This window comes from Coccinella septempunctata, chromosome 4 (assembly GCF_907165205.1).
Source record: "Coccinella septempunctata chromosome 4, icCocSept1.1, whole genome shotgun sequence".
In the NCBI taxonomy this organism is placed as follows: Eukaryota; Metazoa; Arthropoda; class Insecta; order Coleoptera; family Coccinellidae; genus Coccinella; species Coccinella septempunctata.
The window spans coordinates 1791360-1816734 of NC_058192.1; the positions used below are offsets into that span (position 1 = coordinate 1791360).

General features: G+C 36.9%; 3 protein-coding genes across 7 annotated transcripts; 2 read left to right on the forward strand and 1 right to left on the reverse strand.

Annotated features, from left to right (window-relative positions):
• Positions 1-276: 276 nt before the first annotated feature.
• Positions 277-13671, forward strand: LOC123312339 (importin subunit beta-1). Of its 2 annotated transcripts, none has more exons than XM_044896712.1 (12): positions 277-637; positions 968-1209; positions 1262-1442; positions 1493-1731; positions 1787-2010; positions 2075-2331; positions 2394-2636; positions 3270-3513; positions 3574-3767; positions 3827-4282; positions 6627-6951; positions 13152-13671. In XM_044896712.1, exons 1-12 carry the CDS (start codon positions 583-585, stop codon positions 13285-13287), a joined length of 2796 nt encoding a protein of 931 aa, XP_044752647.1. In that variant the 5' UTR covers positions 277-582; the 3' UTR covers positions 13288-13671. The 2 variants fall into 2 exon arrangements, with proteins under 2 accessions (XP_044752647.1, XP_044752648.1); XM_044896713.1 differs by lacking the exon at positions 13152-13671 and adding an exon at positions 8578-11472.
• Positions 13634-18489, reverse strand: LOC123312342 (coagulation factor X-like). Its single transcript, XM_044896719.1, has 6 exons — positions 18192-18489; positions 15528-15830; positions 15033-15249; positions 14786-14958; positions 14367-14708; positions 13634-14311 (listed from the first exon to the last, which is right to left on the reverse strand). Exons 1-6 carry the CDS (start codon positions 18249-18251, stop codon positions 14012-14014), a joined length of 1395 nt encoding a protein of 464 aa, XP_044752654.1. The 5' UTR covers positions 18252-18489; the 3' UTR covers positions 13634-14011.
• Positions 18454-25352, forward strand: LOC123312340 (immunoglobulin A1 protease-like). Of its 4 annotated transcripts, none has more exons than XM_044896715.1 (7): positions 18454-18549; positions 22156-22338; positions 22482-23172; positions 23303-23398; positions 23545-24239; positions 24367-24511; positions 25186-25352. In XM_044896715.1, exons 1-7 carry the CDS (start codon positions 18454-18456, stop codon positions 25317-25319), a joined length of 2040 nt encoding a protein of 679 aa, XP_044752650.1. In that variant the 3' UTR covers positions 25320-25352. The 4 variants fall into 4 exon arrangements, 3 of the variants coding, with proteins under 3 accessions (XP_044752650.1, XP_044752652.1, XP_044752649.1); XM_044896717.1 differs by having other exon boundaries at positions 18546-18677; XR_006537612.1 differs by lacking the exon at positions 18454-18549 and adding an exon at positions 19960-21176 and having other exon boundaries at positions 24371-24511; positions 25186-25319.
• Positions 25353-25375: the final 23 nt, after the last annotated feature.

Below are 25375 nucleotides of genomic sequence, written 5' to 3' on the forward strand. Positions count from 1 at the left end.
GCATTCTGTAATCGGTAGTTCTATCAACATACTCCCAACACTAGATGTCTCTACTTAAATCAAAATTAAAATCCAGTAATTTACAAATATTTTACTACCTCAGATCCGAATATTTCAAAATGATGAAGTAATCTCATGATATTTGAAGAAATCGTAGTTCATTCATAATATATTGATATTTTCTGTGAGTCGGCATTCTCCAAAAACTTGTATACAGGAAATGTCTTTTGGCGCCTATATTCGATTCCAGAACAAGCACGCATCGATAAGTAGATCCGATTTCTGTCACTCATCCATTGAAAAAACAGAGGAAATTTTGATATTTCATTGAATTTTCGCCATTCACGTACGTTTTTCGTTTCGATTAGTAGTATATTTTTAAAGGTACAACGGTTTTGGTCAAATCATTTGCAACACCCCTAACGACCGTTGGATACAGTTCCGGCACTTATGGAAGCGTAGGAAAAATCTTTCTGAAGTTTCTGCCTGTGGATAATTTCACATGTGGTGGTAAGCCGGTTATCTTCGTAGGAAACGTATCATATTTTTCAATTATAAGTGTTACAATTTTGATATACGAAAATGCATCAAGAAACATTACAATTAATCCACATCCTCGAAAAAACAGTTTCCCCTGGTAAGTACATTTTGTTTTATTTTACCACCTGTACGCGTTTTATTTATTCTGATTTGAGCCCAATTTTCTTACTTTTTTCTATATTTTGCATGTTTAATATCATTTTTTATGTGTAGTAACCTTATATTTATGACAAGGTCAATACCCCTGCTGTTCTCAATTTATTGAAACTTATAGGGCTCCAATATAACTGATAATAGTTTGAGTCATCCAAAATCAAATTGTGATCCACATCCGTTCATCTCCCGATGCTGATTTCCAATGCAGTGTTTTTACTAAGATTTCGTTTCTTAACATAGGCATGAATCATTATTTCTGAATTATTTTCAGACAAAACCGAATTGGAACAAGCTTCTTCGTTCCTTGAACAGGCTGCATTAACAAACGTCGTTCAATTCATAAAAACCTTATCTGAAATATTAAGGCATGGAGGAAATAGTCCTGTGGCTCGTATGGCTGCTGGTTTGCAGCTCAAGAACCAACTCACTTCGAAAGATCCAGCTATTAAAACAAATTATCAGATGAGATGGCTGAACTTTCCGGAAGATATACGTACTTATGTTAAAAAGAATGTGAGTTCTTCTTTTCAATTTAAAGTATGTTTTGAGCATTAGTTTTATGCAGGTTGTTGGAGCACTAGGAACAGAAACAAATAGGCCATCTTCTGCAGCTCAATGCGTTGCTTATATTGCTGTGACTGAGTTACCTCAAGGACAATGGCCGGATCTTATAAGTACCCTAGTAAACAATGTAGTCCAACCTCATTCTACAGAAATTCAGAAAGAAGCCACTTTGGAGGCAATAGGTATGTTTATGTGAAGTTATGGCTGCCCAATTTATATCATTTAATTTCAGGTTATATCTGTCAGGAAATCGATTCAGATGTTCTTGTAACACAATCAAATGATATATTAACAGCTATTATACATGGGATGAGAAGTCAAGAAACTTGTAACCAAGTGAGACTAGCTGCTACCCAAGCACTTCTCAATTCTCTAGAATTTACAAAAGCTAATTTCGAAAAAATTACTGAGAGGAATTATATTATGGAAGTTGTTTGTGAAACTACGCAATCGCCGGATTCTCAAGTGAAGGTAAGTGAAGGATCTCTGTTAGAGTTGAATTCTTAACATTACTCTTTCTTATTAGGTTGCAGCGTTACAATGTTTGGTGAAAATCATGTCACTTTATTACCAACACATGGAACCTTATATGGGACAAGCTCTGTTCCCTATCACTCTGGAAGCAATGAAATCCGAGAACGATGCTGTCTCTTTGCAAGGTATCGAATTTTGGTCTAACGTTAGTGATGAAGAAGTCGACTTGGCAATTGAAGATACTGAGGCTCAAGAAACTGGCAAAACACCTTCAAGGTAAGGTTTGAAGAATAATTCCAGAAAGGATGTATAGTGGCAATGAGAATTTTCATATTTCCAGAGTTTCCAGACATTATGCCAAGGGAGCACTTCAGTACATTGTACCCATTCTTCTCCAGAAACTCACAAAACAAGAAGAACTTGACGATGAGGATGACTGGAATCCCAGCAAAGCTGCTGGAGTGTGTCTTATGCTGCTTGCCTCTTGTTGTGAAGACGAAATCGTACCTTTCGTGTTACCCTTCATCAAAGACAACATCAAGTCTGAGAACTGGAGGTTCAGAGATGCATCTTTGATGGCTTTCGCCTCAATTTTAGGTTGGTCTCAGTGAAAATTCACAGAGTGTGTGGATTGAATGAAACTTTTAAATTTTTTATAGGCGGCCTGGAGAATACCACTTTGAAGCCATTGGTGGAGCAGGCGATGCCGACACTCATCCAACTTATGTACGATAGTAGCGTAATTGTGAGGGACACAGCTGCCTGGACGATTGGCAGGATTTCAGAGATCATTCCTGAAGCTGCGATCAACGAAACCTTCCTGAAACCCTTGTTAGAAGCTCTTCTTACTGGTCTGAAAGCTGAACCTCGTGTAGCGGCTAATATCTGCTGGGCATTCTCAGGTATTTAATCAAATTCGTTCTTCAGAATGAAGCACTTCTGAAGTGAACATGGAGAAAGTGCTTCTTTTTTTTTCTACCAGAAAATCTGTCTTGTTTCCTTGAAGTTTTCTTCCACAATGACATTTGTGGCTTAACCTCGAAGTGTCATCTGTCAGAAAATGACAGATGACAGATGGATGATGGAAATTTCAACTTCTAGAAAGAAAATTTTTCATTTCAAGATCTTAACCTTACCTCAACTTATCTCTCAGAATATGAAAGATCACTTGTACTTAGCATGTTAGACAGAAATTTGAAGTGCATGAATGAACGTTTTCCATTTCAGGATCTTATTCTAACCCCATCTTGACATCTGTCAGAATTTGACAGATCATTTGTCAGGTAACCCTGATAGATGGAAATTTTTCGTCAATTTCAGAATCCTAACCTAAACGCCACTTGTCGTCTGTCAGAATGTGACAGATCGCTTGTCACGTAGCCCTGCTATTCGGAAATTTAACGTTCACGAAACAGCGTTTTCCTTCTCAGGATTCTAACCTCAACTTGTCATCTGTCAGAATATGACAGATTTCCTGTCAAGTAACCCTGTTAGGAGGGGATCGGACCTTGATGAATGAATAATTTCCGTTTCAGGATTGGCTGAAGCGGCTTTCGAAACAGTTTCTGGAGGGGATGAGAACGGACAGCCCGAGACTTATCCTTTGTCCCAATACTTCGAATACATCATCCATCGTCTGTTGGAGACGACAGACAGGCCAGACGGTGGACAGGCTAACCTGAGACCAGCTGCCTACGAGGCGTTGATGGAAATGGTTAAAAACTCCCCCAAAGATTGCTATGTGGCTGTACGAAACACCACAGTAGTCATTCTTGAAAGGTAGAGTTGTCGAAGATTTAGGAAGAATCCTATGATGCTACGTAATGAATATCTTTGCAGACTTCAGCAAGTTCTACAGATGGAGGCGCATATAACTAATCATAACGATCGAAGCCAATTCAACGACTTACAGTCTTTGTTGTGTGGTACCCTACAATCCGTACTGAGGAAGATGACCCCCGAAGATGCCCCACAAATCTCTGATGCTATCATGACTGCTATGTTGACGATGTTCAGTTCAAACAAAAGCGGGGGTAAGTTGATGGTTTACTCTTCGGAAAACAAAGAAATGTTTTTTTTTCTGCGTTTGCAGGAGTTCAGGAAGACGCCCTTATGGCAGTATCCACCCTCGTGGAAGTTCTCGGCGAAGGTTTCATCAAGTACATGGACGCCTTCAAGCCGTACCTGTATCTGGGTCTGAAGAATCACCAGGAGTACCAGGTGTGCTGTACCGCCGTCGGACTGACGGGCGACATATTCCGCGCCCTCAAGATCAAAATCCTACCGTATTGCGACGAAATCATGCAGCTGCTGCTGGAGAACCTCGGGGATCAGTCCGTTCACAGATCGGTGAAGCCGCAGATATTATCAGTATTTGGGGACATTGTTTTAAGTATAGGTACAGAGTTCAGGAAGTATCTAGATGTTGTCTTAACAACACTGGCCCAGGCATCTCAGGCGCAAGTTGACAGGAACGACTTCGACATGATCGACTACCTTAACGAGCTCAGGGAGGGCGTGCTGGAAGCTTACACGGGAATTATTCAAGGTACGTACGCACAGGAGGAGTATTTATCGGAAAAAGTCGATCAAAACTCGATTTTCAAAACTTAGTCAAGGCTTAGTATTGTCTGTGCATCTTTGAACCTCAATAATGGTTACATCACTAGTTACGTAACTTATCTCATGATCAAGATCTGGAATATTTTGCTCCCAAGCTTCAAGCATGGCAGTGCAGTGTTGCAGAAGAAAAGCTTAAAAAAATTTTTACTGAGAAAGGCCTACTACAATCTCAACAAGTTCCTTAGTGAAAAATCCTTTGAAGGACTTGAATTCTTTTCTGGTGTTATTGAATTTTTCTATTTATTATTGTTTTTTTTTTCTTATCTTTTGTGACGTGATCAATAATCTGGGATTCTTAGATAAAAAATAAAGGTTATCTATCTATCTATCTAGTAGGCCAGTTTGATGACGCCCCATCCTCCCTCTAATCAAGACAAAAATCAAAATCTAGCCAACGCATGAATAGCTTGAATTTGCGTTTTATGCTTCTCTAGAAATTTGATTTTTCACGCCATTTTTTGAGTTTCTGTATAGTTAAATCTTACAAAAACTGTAGTGGATATTGAAGAGGAAGGTATGTACAGGGTGGGCAAATTTCGATGTTTTAGCACTGCAGTTTTTAAACCAACGGTGATAGACAAAATCTGAAACCCCATTCTCGTTCTCTTTTTCTGAGAAACTAAGTAGTCATGTTTGGCCGCCTTCTTTTGTTTTCGAGTTATAAGCGAAAATTGGAAAAATGGCGATTTCGAAATAAATTTATATCTCCGCTAATACTCATGATAGAGCTCTGAAATTGAAACATTATACAGGCACTTTTTTGAGTAGAATCCAGTGGCGTGCTCGCCTTTTTAGCAGGATTTTTAATTACGAAGCTATGACCCAAAGTTATGTTTTTTTAAATGGGAACACCAGATGTCAGTGCAATTTTTTGAAAGCTTAATATTTACTGATTTCAAAAATATATAACATCATATGGTTTGTATCAATATAAATAATGAAAAATGGTCAAAATTTCTATGGTTTCAACTTTCGATGAGAATAGAAAAATGTAGCATCTTAACGATTACCACACTCATCTTCTATTAGTCCTTTCATTTCTATGCTTTTTACTCAATTTCTCCAAGATTCAAATTTTGTGAAAATTGGTAAAAAGCATAGAAAGAATGACATTGCCGGAAGGAGACTGCTCTTGTTATAGGAAGCCCTATTTTTCTATGCTCGTCAAAGATTGAAACCATAGAAATATTGAGAAAAAAGGTTTTTGCCATTATCTAATGTTTATATTGATACAAATCATATGATATATATTTTTGAAATCAGTAAAAATTAAGCTTTCAAAAAATTGCACTGAAATCTAGTGTTACTATGTAAAAAAACATAACTTTGGGTCATAGCTTCGTAATTAAAAATCCTGCTGGAACGGCGAGCACGCCACTGGATTCTACTCAAAAAAGGCCTGTATAATGTTTCAATTTCAGAGCTCTATCACCAGTATTAGCAGAGATATAAATTTATTTCGAAATCGCCATTTTTCCAATTTTCGCTTCTAACTCGAAAACAAAAGAAGGTGGCTAAATATGACTACTACTCTTGTTAGTTTCTCAGAAAAAGAGAACGAGAATGGGGTATCAGATTTTGTCTTATCACCGCTGGTTTAAAAGCTGTAGTGCTAAAACTTCGAAATTTGCCCATCCTGTACATACCTTGCTCTGCTGAGATTTAACTGCAAACAAACTCAAAAAATGGTGTGAAAAATCAAATTTCTAGAGAAGCATAAAACCCAATTTCAAGCGATTCATAAGTTGGCTAGATTCTGATGTTTGTCTTGATTAGAGGGAGGATGGGGCGTCATCAAATTGGCCTACTAGATAGATAGATAGATAGATAGATAGATAACCTTTATTTGATCTAAGAATCACAGATTATTGATCACGTCACAAAAGAGAAAAAAAAAAACACAATGATAAATAGAAAAATAACTCCAGAAAAGAATTAAAGTCCTTCAAAGGATTTTTCACTAAGAAACTCGTTGAGATTGTAGTAGGCCTTTCTCAGTAAAAAATTTTTTAAGCTTTTCTTCTGCAACACTGCACTGCCATGTTTAAAGCTTGGGGGAAAAATATTCCAGATCTTGATCATGAGATAAGTTACGTAACTAGTGATGTAACCGTTATTAAGCTTCAAAGATGCACAGACAATAGTAAGCTTTGACTAAGTTTTGAAAATCGAGTTTTGATCGACTCTTTTTCCAATAAATACTCCTCCGTGGGACGATCTGTTCCAAGTTTAATCGAAACAATTCTAACGAATCATTTTTTTCTTCTCAGGTTTGAAAGGCGAAGGCACGACGCCTTCTCCCGAACTGATGCTGCTGGAGCCCCACGTCCCGTTCATCGTCCAGTTCATCCTGGTGGTCGCGCAGGACGCTGACCATTCCGAGAGCACCATCGCCGTCGCCGCCGGCCTCGTCGGCGACCTGTGCAGCGCCTTCGGCACGCCCATGATCCAGCTGCTCGATCTGGAGCCCATCAACGAGATGCTCGCGCTGGGCAGGAGGAGCAAGCACAGCAGGGCGAAGACGCTGTCCATCTGGGCGTCCAAGGAGCTGAAGAAACTGAAGACTAACGCCGCCGTCTCGGCCGCAGCTAGTTGGTGAGCTATCTTTTTTTTTTTTTCGACTAACTTTCGAAGGGGTGTCGTTTTGTCCGGCGTGAAAAATTAATGTTTGGTGGGGTCAGTGTTGGGACTTTGGCCGTTTGGGGTATTGAAGAACGTAATGTTATTTCAGCTGGGTGTTGACGATTGACTAACGAGGAATTTTAAATTCATTTTTCTTGTGGATGACTTCCGGGGCTAATTCGCCTTAAAATTAATCGGTATACAGGGTGGCTGAGTCTTTGACTCGTACAAATATTTCAATAGTAGATTCTTGAGGTCAAAAGAAACACTTTTTTTCTATACCATTTTATTTGATTCAGCCCTGATCAGAAGATATAGCCATTTCAAATTTTCATATTGAGCTGTGCCTAGAAAAACAAAATTACCTTCAGAATGAATAGCTAAATCTGTGACACCACACATCTGTCGATCTTAAACGGAGTTGCATTCTAAGTATCCAAATTTAGTTCTTTGAATTTTTGGTATTTTTCGTTTCATTAAATAGTACAAAATATATTGACCCGGGTCATTTCATTGATTAATTCGACGTCGTAGATTACCAATATGCAGTTGGATTTCTTGTAGGATCGGTATTTTAGGAAATAAATCATTTTTAGTGGAAAATTTGGAAAAAATTGGTCAACTTTGAGAAGCTGTAGCAGCCAGAAAAAAAAAATTAGACATATGCTGATTTTTTTATGATAGATAGATCTTTTACGAATAGAAAAAAACACACTCCATCCATCTACCGCCAACAGTTTAGATTTAATGATTTTTTCCGCGAAGGTCCAAAATTTCCGATTTTTCATCGACCATAAGTTAAAAAATAAATATTTTGAAAACTATCTGTTTGCATATTCGTGTTCTACGCCCTCGATTTAGTGAACAGTATAAATTTGGTTCAGATCGGAGACCAAAAATTTTTTTCGAAAAATCGCAATTTTTCCATGCATATGTATGGAAAATTTGAAAAAAAAAATTTTTTTTCCAATTTCCACCAAAATTGGAGTATTCACTAAAACGAGGACGTAGATTACGAAAATGCAAACAAAATTTTGCTGAAAGTATTAGTTTTCAAGTTATGGTCGATGGAAAATTGGAAAATTTGGACCTTCGCGGAAAAAATCATAAAATCTCAACTGTTCGCGGTAGGTTGATGAAGGTTGGATTTTTCTATTCGCAAAGGATCAGTCTATCACCAAAAAAACCAGCATATGCCCAGTGATTTTTTTCTGGCTGCTACAGCTCTTCAAAGTTGACCAATTTTTTCGAAATTTTTCACTGAAAGTGATTTATTTCCTAAGATACTAATCCTAGCAAAAATCTAATTGTGTATTTGTAATCTACGACCTCGAATTAGCCATAAAAATGACCCGGGTCGATATAGTTCGAAAATTAAAAAATTTATGAATTTCTTCTGCTACTTGTGTTACCCGCGCTCCACCACCGAACAAAAAATTTCATTTCATTTAGCTATATCGACCCCGGCGGTTTTCTGGAACTGGACAAGGACGGGGATGATAAGATGTCGGTTAAAATTTTCAGCGCTTTTTTTTAGCAGTAGTGGAATCTTCCCTAATCTTGATCGAAACCCTAATTGTTGGAATTCCATTTTTTCAGATTCTCGGAGCCTCAAAAGGAAGTAACGGGAATTTGTCTGGGTAACAAATGGAAACCAAACAATAACATTTGAGACAACTTTCAAAATCAAACAATAATTTACACATTTTCAATTTCAAGCCAGTAACAAAATTCGGTCTAGTCACAATAACTAATCCTTGTTCTATCCCCCCCAGTTATCATTTTTAAGATTACAGACATAAATATGTGTATTTATTTATACAAGTTTTATATGCCTTTTGTATGTTCCCTAAGTAAAACATCAATTTTCGAAAAAGTCCATGTGTATTTGAGAATCTTTGTTACATATGACGAAAAGATTTTTTTTTGTGTTGAGCTTCCATTGAAAAATAATGATAGAAGTAAATATGCTTAGTGGGCCTTCGTGTTGTATTCGGACCTTTCACCATCCATCTGATTCTTCTATTTCGCATCCTTATTATTGAGGTTTCATGTGTACCCTGTGACATCTCAAGAAAAAATTTCTAAGGGAGAACAGTGATCAATGTGTATTGTGGCTGCGACCGAACCTTTATTGACATGGTATTGGGTCCCAATGACAAACAAACTATTTGAGTGGGGGTGAATGATTGCGAGTATGAACTTGCCGTGACGTTTGTGAGCGTTAAAAAGTGATTTTCGTTGAAGAAGAAAAAAGGTACGTTTGCTATGAAAGTCTGTTGTGGGTGGCGCTGTATCTGAAAGTTCTGAATGGCGTTGACTACTGCAGTTGTAAAATTAATCGATGAATCGCTTCTGAGTGAGTCTCTTCATTCAAAATTACATATCGATAGACAAAAATGCATTTGGTCAGTTTGAATTTCATCAAAAAACGTGAAACGTGAAGATGTTGATCATCTGTAAAGGTTTTCTTCGTCAATATATACGAAATATCAGAAAAAATTCAAACTGACCGATTGCTTCATCAATATTTCCAATTTTCGGACTCATTCTCGATCCTCCATTCGACATAAGAGCAATATTGGTGCGAAATTTTCGGAATCTAACCTAACCGGTACAGGGTAAAGTATAAAGATTAAAAACTAAATGACAATAAACGAAACCGAAGGAGAATCCAGAATGGGTCCGTCGATAGTTGAATACCTACAATTTCGAAGAGATCTTAACAAGAAAAGCACATTTTACCTCAATTGCTAAAAGGTGCTTTTGTTGATTCGAATGTGTCGCAACCAAGTTCATTGAAAACATGTATCTCAGGTAATATGAGAATAAAAAAATAGGTGAGTGGTATTTTTATGAAAGTTTTTTGTGAGGCCCGTACGTGCCTTGCCTGCGAGTTGAGTGACAGGTCTAAACTTTTTTAACGAGGACGAATTTGCGAGGTCGCGTTAAAACAGTTCAGAAAAGGTCGGTAGAATAAAATAATCTGTGATTTGAGGAGGTTTCTAACGATAATGATGCCAAAAACAATTATTGATTATTCCATTAGTATTTAAAAGTTACAGGAAGCCTTCTCAATATTTTCATAATTATAATTCCAGATGTAAATCGATATTCCTTGTATGTGTGATAATTTTGACATTAAGGTCAGCTTCGAGACTCTGGTTGCTCCATTTCGAAATTCGATAATTTTCTTTGTTTTAAATTGATAACGAGTATTTTTCCCCAAAGCAATTTTTTTTTCTCTAAATTGGACTCGTTGGGGGAACTGTAATTCTGGAAGTTGACTTTTGAAACAATGGCCGATCTCTCACTTTTGATAGTAATTTTTATGGATATTTGTCTATCACAGGACGAATTTGTTGAACAAAAAGTATCGTGTAATGTAAGTGGCCCATTGTTAATGTCAATATGTACTAATAAGGCTGTATGAATTTTTAGTATGTAAGAGAAGCGAATGTGATATTTGAATGTTAGTAATATTTTTACGGATTGTGTAGTTCTTCTACTGGCCTAACATTTTCAGTAGCTCTTAACCTTTGATGTTTATTTTTTAAGGGGCATTACTCTGTTTTTGTACATATTTTTTCTTGGAATGTTCCACATTAAATTTTGTTTGGTCTTACCACAATGACGAATGTTTTTAGCATTACACTTGAAAAAATAAAAAATAAATCAACGAAATACGAATAATTCATTTCAACTCAACCCTTTGAGTGTTTTACGCTTTTTCATGTGTAATGTTCCCCCGATTACACATTTTATTTGTATTTAAACTAATATAAAATCGATAAATCGTATCTTTGGATGTTCAATTTATGGCTCATCCCATAACGATATCAGGTGTTACTGTCAGAAATATATTTTCGTATTTTTGTGTACACAATCACCTATACTGTTTAACATTCCAGTGTTCGTACTTGATCAATTGTATTTGTTGATATTATTTTCCTGAATTCATTCTATTTTTCCTCGTTGATTGTTGATTCAAGAGGAATTTATTTGAAGTTAAAAGGAAATTATTCGAAATTCTCGTCTTATCGTAGCGTTTTTATGGCATGAAAACGTGTTTGTTAGCTGAACCAATATGAGAGTGTAAAAAAGGTTGAATGTTGTGCCATGTTCGATTGATTTGTAAGAGATCTAATGAACACCCCTTGCACAGATGATTAACAATAGATTAAAGTGTGTAATGAAGACTGAGTATAACTTAATCATGTATAAATAAGGTATTAGCTCAAGTGCCGAATAAATGTCGGTGCGGTATCTGTATCACTATTGTTAAACATCCGTCTCGATTATGGAGTAGCTTATGTTATAATGTTACCATGTCTAAGGTGCCTACTGACCAACTGTATGTATCTCAACATTGATATTTGTATTTTCTTCGATGGTTCTGTTACTTTTTCTGAAAGTTTATTTTACTGAATTAGGATTCTTTCAAATTTCAATTTATTTCAATTTTGGGTAATAAAAACTTGATTTAATCGCTTATTTCATTGGTCTGTGTTCTAACAAGGTATGTCCCCCAGGTGGTCTTAATTACACACGAATTCAGCGATAATGGGGAATTCTCCCCAGTTTATTACATCGAATGCGAGTTTTAACAATAATTGTGAGTTTCGTTGATAAGTTTTCGAAATTCGCTGCAGAAACTGTCTAAATCCATTAAATTCTTCTTGAATTCAATTCTAGTAGGCTATGCTTCGTTTGCCATGCACAAAGTGGCAACAGCGTCACTTAAACCGGGTTCATCTATAGATAATGAACATATCCTACTAAAATGTTTCATTCTAGTAGGCTGTGATATGAACAGGCCCTAAAAACAGAGACGATTGACTCCTGAATGAGATGGAACTACTTTGAGCACTTAAAACTGTCAAAGAATGAGGTTATGTCTTGTCATAGCCTACTGAAATGAAATATGGGGTTTTATATTTTAAATAGCTTTGTTATAACGTTCTAGAATGAAATTCTAGTAGGCTATGGATTCGTTTCTCGTGCACAAAGTCCATATATATGAAAATAGCTCAATTGAATGTTTTAGTCTAGGGGTGTGTTCATAAACTTACTCCGAGAGTAGACTATGAGCATGGTCATGCTCAGGGAGCATACTCTGAGGAACTAAAAGTACGTTAGTGAACGCTTCGAGTAATCAGAGCTTACTCAGAGTAAGTTTGTGAACGCAAGCTAGTATGATGTGACCCCCGAATGAGATGGAACTACCTTTGGCACTTACAACTGTCAAAGAATGAGGTTATGTCTTGTCACAGCCTTCTCGAATGAAATATGGGGTTTCAAATTTTGAATAGCTAGTACTAGAATTCAATTCTAGTAGGCTATGCTTCGTTTGCCATGCACAAAGTGGCAACAGCGTCACTTGAACTGGGTTCACCTATAGATAATGAACATATCCTACTAGAATGTTTCATTCTAGTAGGCTGTGATATGAACAGGACCTAAAGACAGAGACGATTGACTCCTGAATGAGATGGAACTACTTTGAGCACTTAAAACTGTCAAAGAATGAGGTTACGTCTTGTCATAGCCTACTGAAATGAATGCTAGGGTTATATATTTTAAATAGCTTTGTTATATCGTTCTAGAATGAAATTGTAGTAGGCTATGGATTCGTTTCTCGTGCACAAAGTTACATCGGCGTACCTTACGCTTTGTTTTCTCCATAGTTATGAACATAGCTTAAATGAATGAATGAAGTTGGCACTTACAACTGTCAAAGAATGAGGTTATGTCATAGCCTTCTCGAATGAAATATGGGGTTTCAAATTTTAAATAGCCAGTACTAGAATGAATTTGTAGTAGGTTATGGTTTCGTTTCTAATGCACAAATTGGCAACAGCGTCCCTTTACCTGAGTTCTCCTTATAGATATGAACATAGCCTACTAGAATGCGAATTTGAGAAGATATTTCATGAAAAATAATTCATAAGCGTCCAAAGGAGAATTCCCCATGCTTTGATGAGCTGTATTTGAAAGAAATACGGAAAATCTGAAGATTTAGGAAAAGAGGAGGAAGCAAGATTCAGCAGCCTTTTCTATCACATAAAATATGTGCTTTCCTGATTGAAGCAAGTGTTGTTTCTTCAAATAGATTGCTGAATTCGGCTTTTTCATCTTGAAAGCGACACAAAACATTACACCTTCCATTCCAGGATCGCCAAGGGCGAATCTATCTCCTCTAGCTCAACTACCGACGATCAACAACAACCACAACAACGACGAGAACAACCATTAACGCAACAAGAGAAAGATTGGAATTGGCTCGTGAACCGGTATGGCCCCGTATGAAAATACTTTGAACCGACTCATGCGGGGAGGTGATTTTTGATTTTCAGAATATTGACTCGTGTACATTATTTGTGACGTCATATATATACTTGGTGTAGTGTCTACAATATATTGCCCAGATCAATTATTCTCGTAGAGAATGATGGAAATGTACGATAATATGAAGTGGGAAGTGCCTTAACGCTAGCCAACTGTAGTAGTTGCGTAATGTGAATATAAGGATATTTTATGTTCTCCTAAATTTCTCCTGTTCAAGCATTCTCTCGATTGCAACAACATTGTATGGTTTTTTCTAAAGAGACTTGTCATCCACACTGGATTATTGATTTTAGAAATAATCAGACGATTAAGTTAATTATTTCTTTATTAAAAGTTTTAGTGCAAGGATTTCTAATTTATTTACAGTCACTTTCGTTGAATCTGAGTATTAAATATTTACATAATATAATGGAAAAATCGGTAGGAAAAAGTCACAACTTGGGAAGCTGCAAATACATGTCCGACAAATGAAAAAACTGCAAAGACAATGTATTTACATACAGGGTGATTCAAAACCTGTAAAGTCCCTTAATTTTTCTCCTAGAGTTCTGAATCGTCCTGTATATTCGGGTGAATACTTCGTATGCTTGTGTAAGTAAAAAATGCTCCCAATTTTCTCGTATCTAATGAGTTTCGGTTATTTCCGACAATGCCCATGTGATGATTCGTGATTTGAACACAGATGTCATTTTGTGGTACTGTATCTACCCATAATATACTCGATCCAGTCAAGGTAATTATACACCAGGGTATAGATCCCGTATTTATTTCTTCTGCCGCAACCTTTACCGAAACTGGTGATTCCTTGTACTTCGTACACAACTCCGCCGTTTTTGGTACGTTTTTGCGTGCACATCAAGCCTCCGCCACTGTCACCAGCACAAGTGTCTGATTTTCCTGAACGCCATCCAGCGCAAAGCATGTTGTCGGTTATTGGCAACTCCTTGTAAGCCCACTTGCAGGTATCCTCCTCCACTATTGGGATCTACAAAAACAATGGAGAAAAAAGCACCATGACAAGGGAAAATTCAAAATCTTACCCTTGATTCTCTGAGTCTTGTGACGCCTCGTCTGGCTGAAGATCTCGTCTTACCCCATCCCATGACGGAGCAGAGTTCTTGAGGCTGGGGTTTTCTGTGTGGTAGGCAGGCTATTGGTGTCTTGACCGGGAATGGGAGTTGAAGTAAAGCTATATCACCGTTCACAGTCCTTTGGTTGAATTCTGGATGCTGGTAGGACTTGGAGATGAACAGTTCCAATTCCCTACCCTCGGTGTAGGTCAAATCGTGTTCGTTCAGTCGAACTATGAGGAAACTGCGGATGCAATGGCTCGCTGTGAGCACCCATTCTGACGCTATCAGGGTGCCGCCACAAAAAACTTCCTGCGACAGAAAAAATGGTAAAAAAGAAAGTAATAATAATGAGCAGTGACTGGAGTCTTCATTTAATGATAACTCACCCCGTATTGATTGATGAGGGCCACATGCCATGGCCATTTGTATCTTGGAGACTCGTTCCCACCAATAATTTTCAGCATGTAAGTCCTCTTATATTGCAAACCACAACTTGGGGAGTTGTTTAGCAATCTTCTTCTGCGAACAGCGGTATCATGCAGAGTGTACATTTTGCTATCTGTAAAACAATCCAGTGAGAACCATAATTGACAATTTTGAGATAGGTACTCCGCAATGTAGGGTGGTTATTACCTGAATACTTATTCTCAGTCTGCATGAGATTGAAAACGTACATCTCGCATTCAGTGTTTCCACGGTAACAATACGCTTTCTGAATTTCCCTCTTTTTCTTGCATCTCCCCAGTTTTGTACAATATCTTTTTCTGTAAGTTCTGCAGTTGTGGCTGCAAGTTGACCACTCTGACCAGCCACTCCAAATAGTTGGATCTCCTGTTCTGGGTGATATTTTCTGGAGCGAAGCCACATTTTGATTAGTGATGAAATTCGAAATTTCAAATTATAATTTGAATGAATAAATAATGGGTTTACACCCAGTATGTGAAGATGCAAGAAGCTTTTCGCTTCCTATACTTGATGAACGATAAATCGTGGAAACTTTCTAACAATGGGTTAGAACACTTTTTAAACTTCATCATTTCGCCGAAACAACTCTAAATTATTCGAGGAAGGTCACTCTGTAATTCAGATTAGTAAGTTACCTGCTATTCATTCTCTGAGTTAACGAACCTTCTCTCGCAACACCACATGAAACTCGTCCTTTCTTCGTTTCCTCTTACGCGTACATTTTTTCTTCCCGCACCGTCTCTCCTGGTAGATTTTCGTATAGTCGCAGGGGGTCAGCAAGCAGATTTTCATGCGTTGTTGGACGCACTTCTTGCATCTGGACCATGAGCTCCACTCCGACCACTTGGGTCTTTCCGTTGGGGCGGTGTGATTGGGGTATTCTTGATGCAATTCATGAGAGGAAGAGGAGTTGTCTTCTATGGGGGTGATTTTGTCGGGGAGAGTTTTGCTGTGACTTTCTTGTATCTGGAGAGAAAAAAAAGTACACTTGGTGCGTCGAATAAGCCCAGATTTGAAACTATGTACTGGACTTCCTCTCGTGAGGTCATTTGACACGTGTATGATAAGGCTAAAAGGTGCTTTTGTTGATTCGAATGTGTCAATGGATCATGGATGAATTTACATAACTTATTTACACGGTCGATTGATATTTATTGTTGTATATTATGTCAGTCAAATATAATTTTTTTCGTGAATTGATGAATGATATCGCTGAGTTAATTAATCGATACAGATTTATAAACATGCTTCCTTACTGTTTCATAACACAGTAACAAGTGTTAGCTCTGTCAGTCCCTTTTATATCTGTGATGATTATTATTTCATTTCATTAATCGATTTGAAATTTTTTACCATGCTTCAATTTTTGTTTATAAAGTTTTGGGTTGATGAAGATGGGAAACATAATGGAATTGAAGCGATAAATTTGATTTCGTTGAAAAATTGGCTTCTGTACCTTACATTGCAAAATATTTTCTGATTAATTGACAATTTTAACTACACGAAAGAGTTCATTAGAATTCTGGAAAAGGAGAGCTAGCTGTAGACGATGTAGCAGCAAAACAGCTCCTTTAAATTTTAGAATCTAGAGAACATCAACGTCTCAAAAAAGGTATCAATCTTCAGAACCGATACCTTCAATCTCCGGTGAAACTATATATCGGCAAATAAGGTATATTGATGCTGAAGCCATCCAATTACCCGCACTGATTCATTTGGGATTTGCCTGAATGGATTCCAATTTTGTTGATGTAAGTAGGTTAAACGCTATCCGAACATGGGTTCAGCAGTAGGTGGTTGAATAAATCTTATTCAATTATTCTAATTGGAATTGTTTTAGAACAATCCAGGCTCGACCAATTTCATTATGTTTTTCTTGAATAGTCCCATTGATGACCGGGTAAACGAAGACCAAGCTTGTTCGATTTGTCCTATTTCAACCTAATAAAATGCGTAGGATTTTTTTATTATTGGACCATATGATTCGCATAGCAATTCATTTAGTATTATTCACTGCTCGCCTATGTCTATGTATGGGTTAAAGTTCATCCAAATTTCGATCACTCCGGACAAAAATAAAAATAATTGATCTCCGAATGGACCTTTCATTGTCCAATATCTCGCTCTCAATTGCACAATCAAAACATCGTGTAGCACATGTCAATCTTTCATACCAAAATAAATACGTTAAATTCGATAATAAAAATTGGGTTATAATAATTGAAATAATCACAACAACGGTCAACGACATGAGCGTGTGAATTTAATTGCAACTTGTGCTTAATGACTTCTGCAAGTATATTAGATTATACATAAGTTGAGATGGCGGGTTTCCCCAGCAGAAATAATAACAGAATCTAAGAATAAGATACTCAACGTTGTCTGGTCCTTAAATAAGTCGACAAATAAATGAAATTTATACCTACACATACTTGAAAGTTATTTGTATAATGCAATCATAATTCAATTTTGTTTTCTGTGCCAGTCTCAACTTTTCTTCATCAAAAAATATCTGATTCCAAGTCTGATAAAAAAGTGATTAATATGCAAATGAGCTTCAATTTCAATGAACTCTTCGATATAAAAAATCATCAAAGGATTCCAAGTTGGTGTTTCATTAATGATGAGAAAACATCGGTAATTTCGATGACTAACATCCTTTAATTCGCGAATTTTTTCAATTATCTCGAAGCTCGAGATGAAATCTACCATTAAGTGAGAACAATAGATACTGAACCCAGGTGTAAAAATGACGTTTCCGCCACTAAATCATCCTCAGTCGAGCATAGGTACTACAAAATTTTTATTGAGTGCTATTCTTTTACTTCTACGAAAACTTGAAGCACCATAAAAATGAGACGTAAAGGCAGAGTCCAAGGTTTTTCTATAGGTAATTGTGTGTACATGATGAATTGTACAGGGTGTCCCGAAATTAATGTGACAAAATTCTTGAGGAAAATCTAAAAGTGCAATAAACAAGTAGAATTTTATACGAATCTCGAAATGCCTTCAATCACATTGTTATTAATTTAAGATGAATTTCTTTCGAGTGAAAATAGATGAAGTATTAGTAGGTATTCAACCCTCAATGTTCAATGGTGATATGATGTTTGGAGTCAGGGTCCATTTTTAGTTTCCACTGATTAATTCTTAAATTGTATAGGAAATACAATTTCAAGAAACATAAAACTGACTGAATGAATGAAAATTGTGAGAGGTAGGTATAAGTGTGAATTAAATGGAATTCATTATTTCAATTTTCTGGGTGAATAAATATTGGTTGTCAAGTGGTTTCTGAGAAAAAAAAGCAGAGAGAATTCAACTTACTTGACCATTAGCTGTGAAAATGCAGGTAAGGCCCATGAAGATAAATTTTAAGGTATGCATTACTAAGTTTTGTTCTCAAACCCGAATTTTTTCTGCAGTTCCGATACTCGTCATTTCACTAGCATACCGATGTGATAAGTTGATTGAACATTTAATTTATCGGTAATATAAATATTTGGCCGATGCAGTAGGTGTTTGATTTCGCGCTAGCTCCAATACATGATATCGCCTCTCTCGTTATATGCGCTAAAGACACTAATTGATGGCAGTGTATAGAAGTTTATTCGCGGTAAACCGACTTGATACTGAGATGAATGAACGTGCAGCATCGCTAAGCTGCCTGCGGTCAGCCTTGCTGGTGGGTATGTTTCATACCTTTTCGTCTAGCTCGTTATTGTGGTTCAAATCGGCGAAAATGCCACAATGCACATCGCTTATCATCTCTTTTAATGTGTTCGCATTTCGAACACCAGCTGATGGGACAAGGTGAGATTTTTGTGTTTCATTAACGCTTTCTTCTGGTAAATTGGTCTATTCAGATTGGGATTTAATTCCTACAGAAGGGATTATTGATTTGATGGCTTCATCACTGGCAAAATTAGACTACCTATTTTAGGTTTTTCCACTTGGGATAGATGAGCCAAAATATGTGGTTGCGAAGATGTGTTTTTGTGGTTTTCGTTGAATAGTATACATACAACATATAATATACATTTGTACTCGCTTCGGCGGTACATATACTAAAATTGGAACGATACATATGATATCGATCCAGGTCATTGTATTGACTAATCCGAGGTCGTAGATTACGAATATACAATTAGATTTTTTGTAGGATCAGTAATTTAGGAATTAAATCACTTTTAGTGGAAAATTTCGAAAAAAATGGTGAACTTTGAGGAGCTGTACCGGACAGAAAAAGAGAGGAAGACATATGCTGATTCTTTTTATGATAGATTGATCCTTTGCGAATGGAAAATTCCAATTTTCATCCATCTACCGCGAACAGTTTCGATTTTATGATTTTTTCCGCGCATGGCCAAAATTTCCAATTTTTCATCGACCATAACTTGAAAAATAAATTTTTAAAAAAATATCTGTTTGCATATTTGTTATCTGCGCCCTCGAATTAGTCAACAGTTCAAATTGGGTTCTGATCGGAGTCCAAAAATTTTTTTCTGAAAATTGCAATTTTTTCCATGCATATGTATGGAAAATTTGAAAAAAAATTTTTTTTTCCTAATATCCACCAAACTTGGAGTATTCACCAAATCGAGGGCGTAGATTACGAATATGCAAACAGAATTTTGCTGAGATGATTAGTTTTCAAATTATGGTCGACGGAAAATTCGAAAATTTGGACCTTCGCTGAAAAATCATAAAATCTGAAATGTTCGCGGTAGGAAAGTGAAAGTTGGATTTTTCCTTTAGATCAATCTATCACCAAAAAAATCAGCATAAGTCCAGTGACTTTCTTTTGGCTGGTATAGCTCTTCAAAGTTGACCAATTTTTTCGAAATTTTCCACTGAAAGTAATTTATTTCCTAAAATACTAATCCTAGGAAAAATCTAATCGCATATTCCTGATCTACGACCTTGAATTAGTCAAAAAAATGACCCGGGTCGATATAGTTCGAAAAAAAATTTCAGATTTAGAATCATTTCTTCTGCTACTTGTTTACCTGCGCTCAACCACCGAACAAAAAATTATTCATTTAGCTATATCGACCCGGGTCATTTTACTGACTGATTCGAGTTCGTAGATCACGAATATACATTTAGATTTTTCTGGGATCAGTATTTTGGGAAATAAATCACTATTCATGCAATTTTTACTTTTCTGTGTCTTTTCTTTAATTATAGGTATGTGTAGCATAGGAACGGCAAAATCTTGAACTGACTCGGACGGCCTATACCCTAGGAACGGTCCTGAGAAAATGAACCTACAAAAAAGAGTCTTAGGAGAAGGAAAAACCGAAAAAGAAAACTTCAGCACTGCGAGATCTGAGAAGATCTGTAACTTAGCAATATGCTACATCTAGGCATTTGTCGCCTAATGAGAGTGCGTCTGTCAGAAACGGACGAGTGTAGATTCTATGGGGAAGGAGGATGAAACTCCAGAGCATCTGGTGGTCTGGTTAATCGGTCACAACTATGGCACCTTCGGAGAAATATCGGTTCCTCTTATCTCTCCACTCAATATTAAAAGATGAATAAAAACTTGATTATTTTAAGGTAGCTCTTTCACTCTCCACAGAAACAAATCGCAAATCTCATTTTCTACCTCATCAAACCGTGAAATATATTCCGTTCCACGATCATAAAAACAATTCATATCGCTGAACGAGCTCGACAAAAAGTGGTTCTACTTTTCCCCTATAGACAAAGATCCTCACGTATAATTTCCGTCCAAATCTTGTTCTTATGTATAATTTTATAATTAAATGATGGTACTAGTCACCTGACCTGACGTTGAGGCCGCGACCCAAGGCGTCAAGGTCCCTTTCCGAAAAGCTCATTACGTCCCAACCGCCAACTATCCAATTCTATTCATTATTTCGCGAATTCTGCGGAATTACGTATACATGCAATAATCGAATCGCTAAATTCGAAAATACGGGAAATGGCTGTAAAGCGATCTTCCCACCTGCTCGTGTCTCATATGCCAAACCTATCCATCTTCAGTTCTTCGGCTCGCGTTCAGTTTGATGCCCGTGGTTTGTCTGCATGGTCGAGTTAATTTGCTGCTAGGAAACTCATCAGCGGGGAAGAGTAGTAAAGGGTTGTGCAGACCGTGTAGACATTGGCGAAGTTGCCATGTGTTCGTACATGTTGTTTTTCAGTTGGGCGAGCTTCTGCTGTTTTGTGACGGGTTCCGGTCATAATGATTTTTATGGAAGGAGATACGATCACTATCACGGAAAATACAGTGATTCGGAATTGATGGTGGACGTTATTAACAATTTTGGGCTGAGGATATTGATGGTAGGCAATCTTTTTAATCTTGAGGCTACCAATTACGACGATCAAAGATGAGAATCTGTAATGTAGACCTTTAACCACCTTTTGTAATTGCACCCCACATGCTCTCCCTCAAAACCAGCAAAAATGAAGAATTTTGAATGTTGGAGGCAGCTATGAAAGTAGCCAAAACTGTGCTTAGCGAAAACATTATTTTCACCTCATTATTCTTCGAAACACCTATTAATGTGTACCTAAATTACGCTTTGGTAACATCCTTCAAAACTCAAAAACTGTAAGTAGTGCGCTCTCATCAGCAGGCTACCCTCTGGGTCACCTTGTATTGATTTCAACAAAAAACATTTTCGAAAATCTAAGCTATGTAATAATTCAATTCGAAACAATGCTAATTGATCCATCCTCGGACTCCATTTTTATCAGTTTTCGTTTATCTAAGCCCATTGAACAGTTACAAATTGTTTCTGCCTGAGGTTCAATAAGTTAATGATCGGCGTGACTAAAAGTTAACCCATCTATTACAAATGACCGGTTTCGATATATATATGTACATCAATTTAATTGGAGTTGACATCAAAATTGTCGATTCACTACAATTCATAGCGAATTAATATTTTTCTTTGTATCTTGTATACTATATTTAGTTATCCTTGACACATTTATACCCAAATAATACGTTATTTACGTGAATAGGTACTTTTGTGTGGGATCACGAGAATAGCTTGTCAGAAAAGACTTCCAGATTGAAGCAGTAGTAATTTTTTATAGGAACAGTGGTTTAATTTATGAATTTCGAAAAATTGGTATGTGAATTAAGATGAATATCTGCTTTTTGATATCATTTCTTGTTTGAAATTTGTCTTTTCAACCAATAGAGTGTCTTCTTTTGCTTGATTCGGATTCTAAGCTTTAGATTATTGGAATAAGTTGTAGATATTGGCGGTTTTAGTCTATTGGTTATCGGTACTCTATCCTCTTTTCGTAGGCACACAATGAACACAACGATAATAACATAGCTTTTTCACCATATGGAATTGGCGTTATCCTTATGGCCTTAGGTGAAGGTTTGCAAGGCGAAGCTCTGTATGAGATAAGAAAGGCCTTATATTTGCCCTATGATGCACATACTATTCGCGTAGGACTTAGAGATATCCACCGACATTTGAAGGTATGTAAGATGATATTCGCTTTTTTGTTTCAAAAGGATTGGAAGAGATTGCACCTTACGTGAGATTTCAAGTACCAACACTGCAACTGCCATAAAATCCAATAATTTCGGTTTAAACCTCGATTTGGGATTTTATGTTCTAGAGTTATTTCATACCGAAGGAGGGTTTCTTAGCCGGAATAACACTCAACATTGAGAACATCTCAATAAATCCCGAGTATATCCAGCTACTGAATTTTTATGGATATGACATTAATTCCTTCAATACTGCTCTGTATCCAGAGAATCATGTAACTACTACGGAATCTGGGGTAATGGGTGGAAGAGAAGAAACAACTTTAACTACTGAAAACGCGTTTATTTCTTCGACTTTGAACCCAGAAACTACAACGATGGGCAAAGAAGATAGGACAACCACGACAGATGTTTCAGTTGTGGCATCAACAACAATAGAGAGCGTTCCTCCAACAAGTACAAAAGAACCTGATCAATCAACAGAAAATCAAGGTTCTACATCAGAATCTCCATCAGACACGACGATGCAGACATCAATAACAAATTTTCCATCTACAGCAACTCCAACAAGAATGACCACTACAGAGACTGTTGGGGAGTTCACAACTGAGGGTAACTCTGATGCTACTGAAACAACTACATTGGATGCTATGGCAAGGGAAAGTACCACTAATTTTGAAACAACAGTATCTGCGACCAGTGAGGTTGTATATACCACCAGTGACTCTACAACCGTTGCAACAGAAGTAACAACTGAAGAAGGCTTGGATGGAGATGTCACTCTTTCTGTGACAGATACCCAGAGCAGTGTTACTGAAGGTATATCACGATTATTGATGATCAAATTACAATATCTTTGTTTTCAAAGTGTTTGAATGTTTAAATTTTGAAATTATTGAATCTAATCGTGAATTATAATATCTTCGAACTAATGTATTCCAAAAAACAGTTTCTTCTAGTTCTGAAGCTGAACTCTTCACATCAGTAACAACCTCGGCTTCATCCACTACAGATAAACAGATGGAAACTAGCACAATCAGTACAGGTGGGCTTACGATATGATTTGATTTATCCATACTATTTTTCGAGAATCACTCTTTAAAAGGTCTTCATTTATTGATTTCAATCTTTACTACTTCCAAATATAGAAGTACCATCAAAAATAATGTGAAAAGGACTGTTATCTTTCAGAAAACACCGAAACTACTACATCAAAAATTCGCAGTATTCGTTCCTCTGAAGAATATTTCACTGAAGCTGACAACACTCTTGTTATTGAAGAAAAAGTTGAAGAGGAAATTTCAGAATTAGAATCGCAAAGTTCTGACAACAAATCAGATGAAGAAATTAAAAAGAAAACTAAAAAATTCGGCGCTGAAGATTGGAGTATACGAATAAACAACAAAATAATCCTCCTGAGTCCAAATGAAGATCCTCCACTGGCAGAAAATACGGTCGAGACAATAATCAATAAAGAAAGGAGACATCCAAGATCTATAGAAGAATACGTCATCACCCGTTTATACCATCATCATGATTTCAGACCAACCAAACCATACGAACCCGATCAGCCTCTCTACTTTTTCCTCGACGAAGGGACCAAAGAAGCAGGGTTGGACTTTATGACATACGACACGGTTCTTCCATTTTTGTACATCCCAAACCCAAGTGCGATGGCCCTAGCCTTTCCTTTAGATAACGACAGATATTATCTGTTACTTTTGATGCCTTCCGAGACCTATCGTTTGGACGATCTGATTTGTAAACTCTACATGCATAACACTTTCAAGTACATCTTGAATAACTTGGAACTGACGCACGTCAGGGTGAATATTCCGAGTTTTAGCTTGAATGGGAGGATAACGCTGACAAATACTCTGCAGAAGGTGAGTTAAGTCCATCACTAGTAATTGTCTCATCTAATTTCCTAAATAAATCTGAATTTTTCCATAAGAGATTCATGATGGATATCTCTTTGTTTCATCATAAGCAACTTTCTGACCTTCCTTCCAGTTAGGTATTAAAAGAATCTTCGAACCAAGACAAGCAGACTTCTCCCCAATGACGAGCACAAGGGACGTGTATGTGACCAACATCGAACAAGCAGTTTCCGTTACAATCAAAAATAACCTTAACATCAAGAAGGATACCAGGCATGGTGAGACGTCTTCATTAGTATATTATTGACCCAAACCCACTACCTCACCTATAAACGTGTCTGATCGTTGTAATTAAAGTGTCATTTGCGACACCTCCACAAGACCATGATTGCAAATATTTCGAAACTTTTGAGTGGATAACGATTATTGAAAGGAAATTGTCGTTTTTCTTTCCAGAAGAAGTATACAATGAATGATTTACTAATGAGATAATCGGGATTAATTTAGCCATTGTTTTTCTTGTGTCGTTATACGCAATTTCCAATTATTGCAATCCGATTTCTTCAGTTATTCGATCAGGAGATAATGTCGAATCCTTCTAAAGAGCGAATGTTCTTAACAGAATTTCAAAAAAATTCGTTGTCAACCTATTGAACTTTTCGAACGAATTCCATTTCGTATAACAAAAAAAAAACGCATTTTTCTCGCCACACCGTATAAAAAAGCGATAATTTGGGAGCAAAGACTCCATAATCTTTGTTTGCGAGTATATCCTCGGAGAAAAACTAGAGATTTGAGATATCTTTATTCATAAGATGCTCAAATACGTAGATTTATTTTTATACGGATAACTCTACGGTACGCCACCTAGTGTCAATTTTTTACAACAATAGCTAGTACTTAATTGTTTCATGTTTTGAGAGGCGTCTTATGCAATTTTTTCTTATTTCAGGTCACCGGTATTACTCAGAGCCACTGCAATTCGACGTCAATCGGCCATTTTTATACTTTGTGATAGATTCAGAACTACAAATAATACTTATGACTGGAAAAGTTTTGAATCCCTTGAATGTAAGAATAAAATAGTACAAAAAACAAACCCCCTCTGTTATTAACGAATCAAGAATAATCAGGATCGAAAA

What these genes read in the sequence shown, in the direction of transcription:
- LOC123312340 (XM_044896714.1), top strand. Translation starts at nt 21,009, where the DNA reads ATGTGTTCGTACATGTTGTTTTTCAGTTGGGCGAGCTTCTGCTGTTTT. An exon ending in TGACAAATACTCTGCAGAAG is followed by an intron (nt 24,240 to 24,366) that starts GTGAGTTAAGTC and finishes CCTTCCTTCCAG; the next exon opens with TTAGGTATTAAAAGAATCTT. An exon ending in CAAGAAGGATACCAGGCATG is followed by an intron (nt 24,512 to 25,185) that starts GTGAGACGTCTT and finishes TTCTTATTTCAG; the next exon opens with GTCACCGGTATTACTCAGAG.
- LOC123312342 (XM_044896719.1), bottom strand. Translation starts at nt 18,251, where the DNA reads ATGCATACCTTAAAATTTATCTTCATGGGCCTTACCTGCATTTTCACA. An exon ending in TTTTCACAGCTAATGGTCAA is followed by an intron (nt 15,831 to 18,191) that starts GTAAGTTGAATT and finishes TTTTCTCTCCAG; the next exon opens with ATACAAGAAAGTCACAGCAA. An exon ending in GACTGAGAATAAGTATTCAG is followed by an intron (nt 14,959 to 15,032) that starts GTAATAACCACC and finishes ATTGTTTTACAG; the next exon opens with ATAGCAAAATGTACACTCTG.
- LOC123312339 (XM_044896712.1), top strand. Translation starts at nt 583, where the DNA reads ATGCATCAAGAAACATTACAATTAATCCACATCCTCGAAAAAACAGTT. An exon ending in CGCCGGATTCTCAAGTGAAG is followed by an intron (nt 1,732 to 1,786) that starts GTAAGTGAAGGA and finishes CTTTCTTATTAG; the next exon opens with GTTGCAGCGTTACAATGTTT. An exon ending in TTACACGGGAATTATTCAAG is followed by an intron (nt 4,283 to 6,626) that starts GTACGTACGCAC and finishes TTTTCTTCTCAG; the next exon opens with GTTTGAAAGGCGAAGGCACG.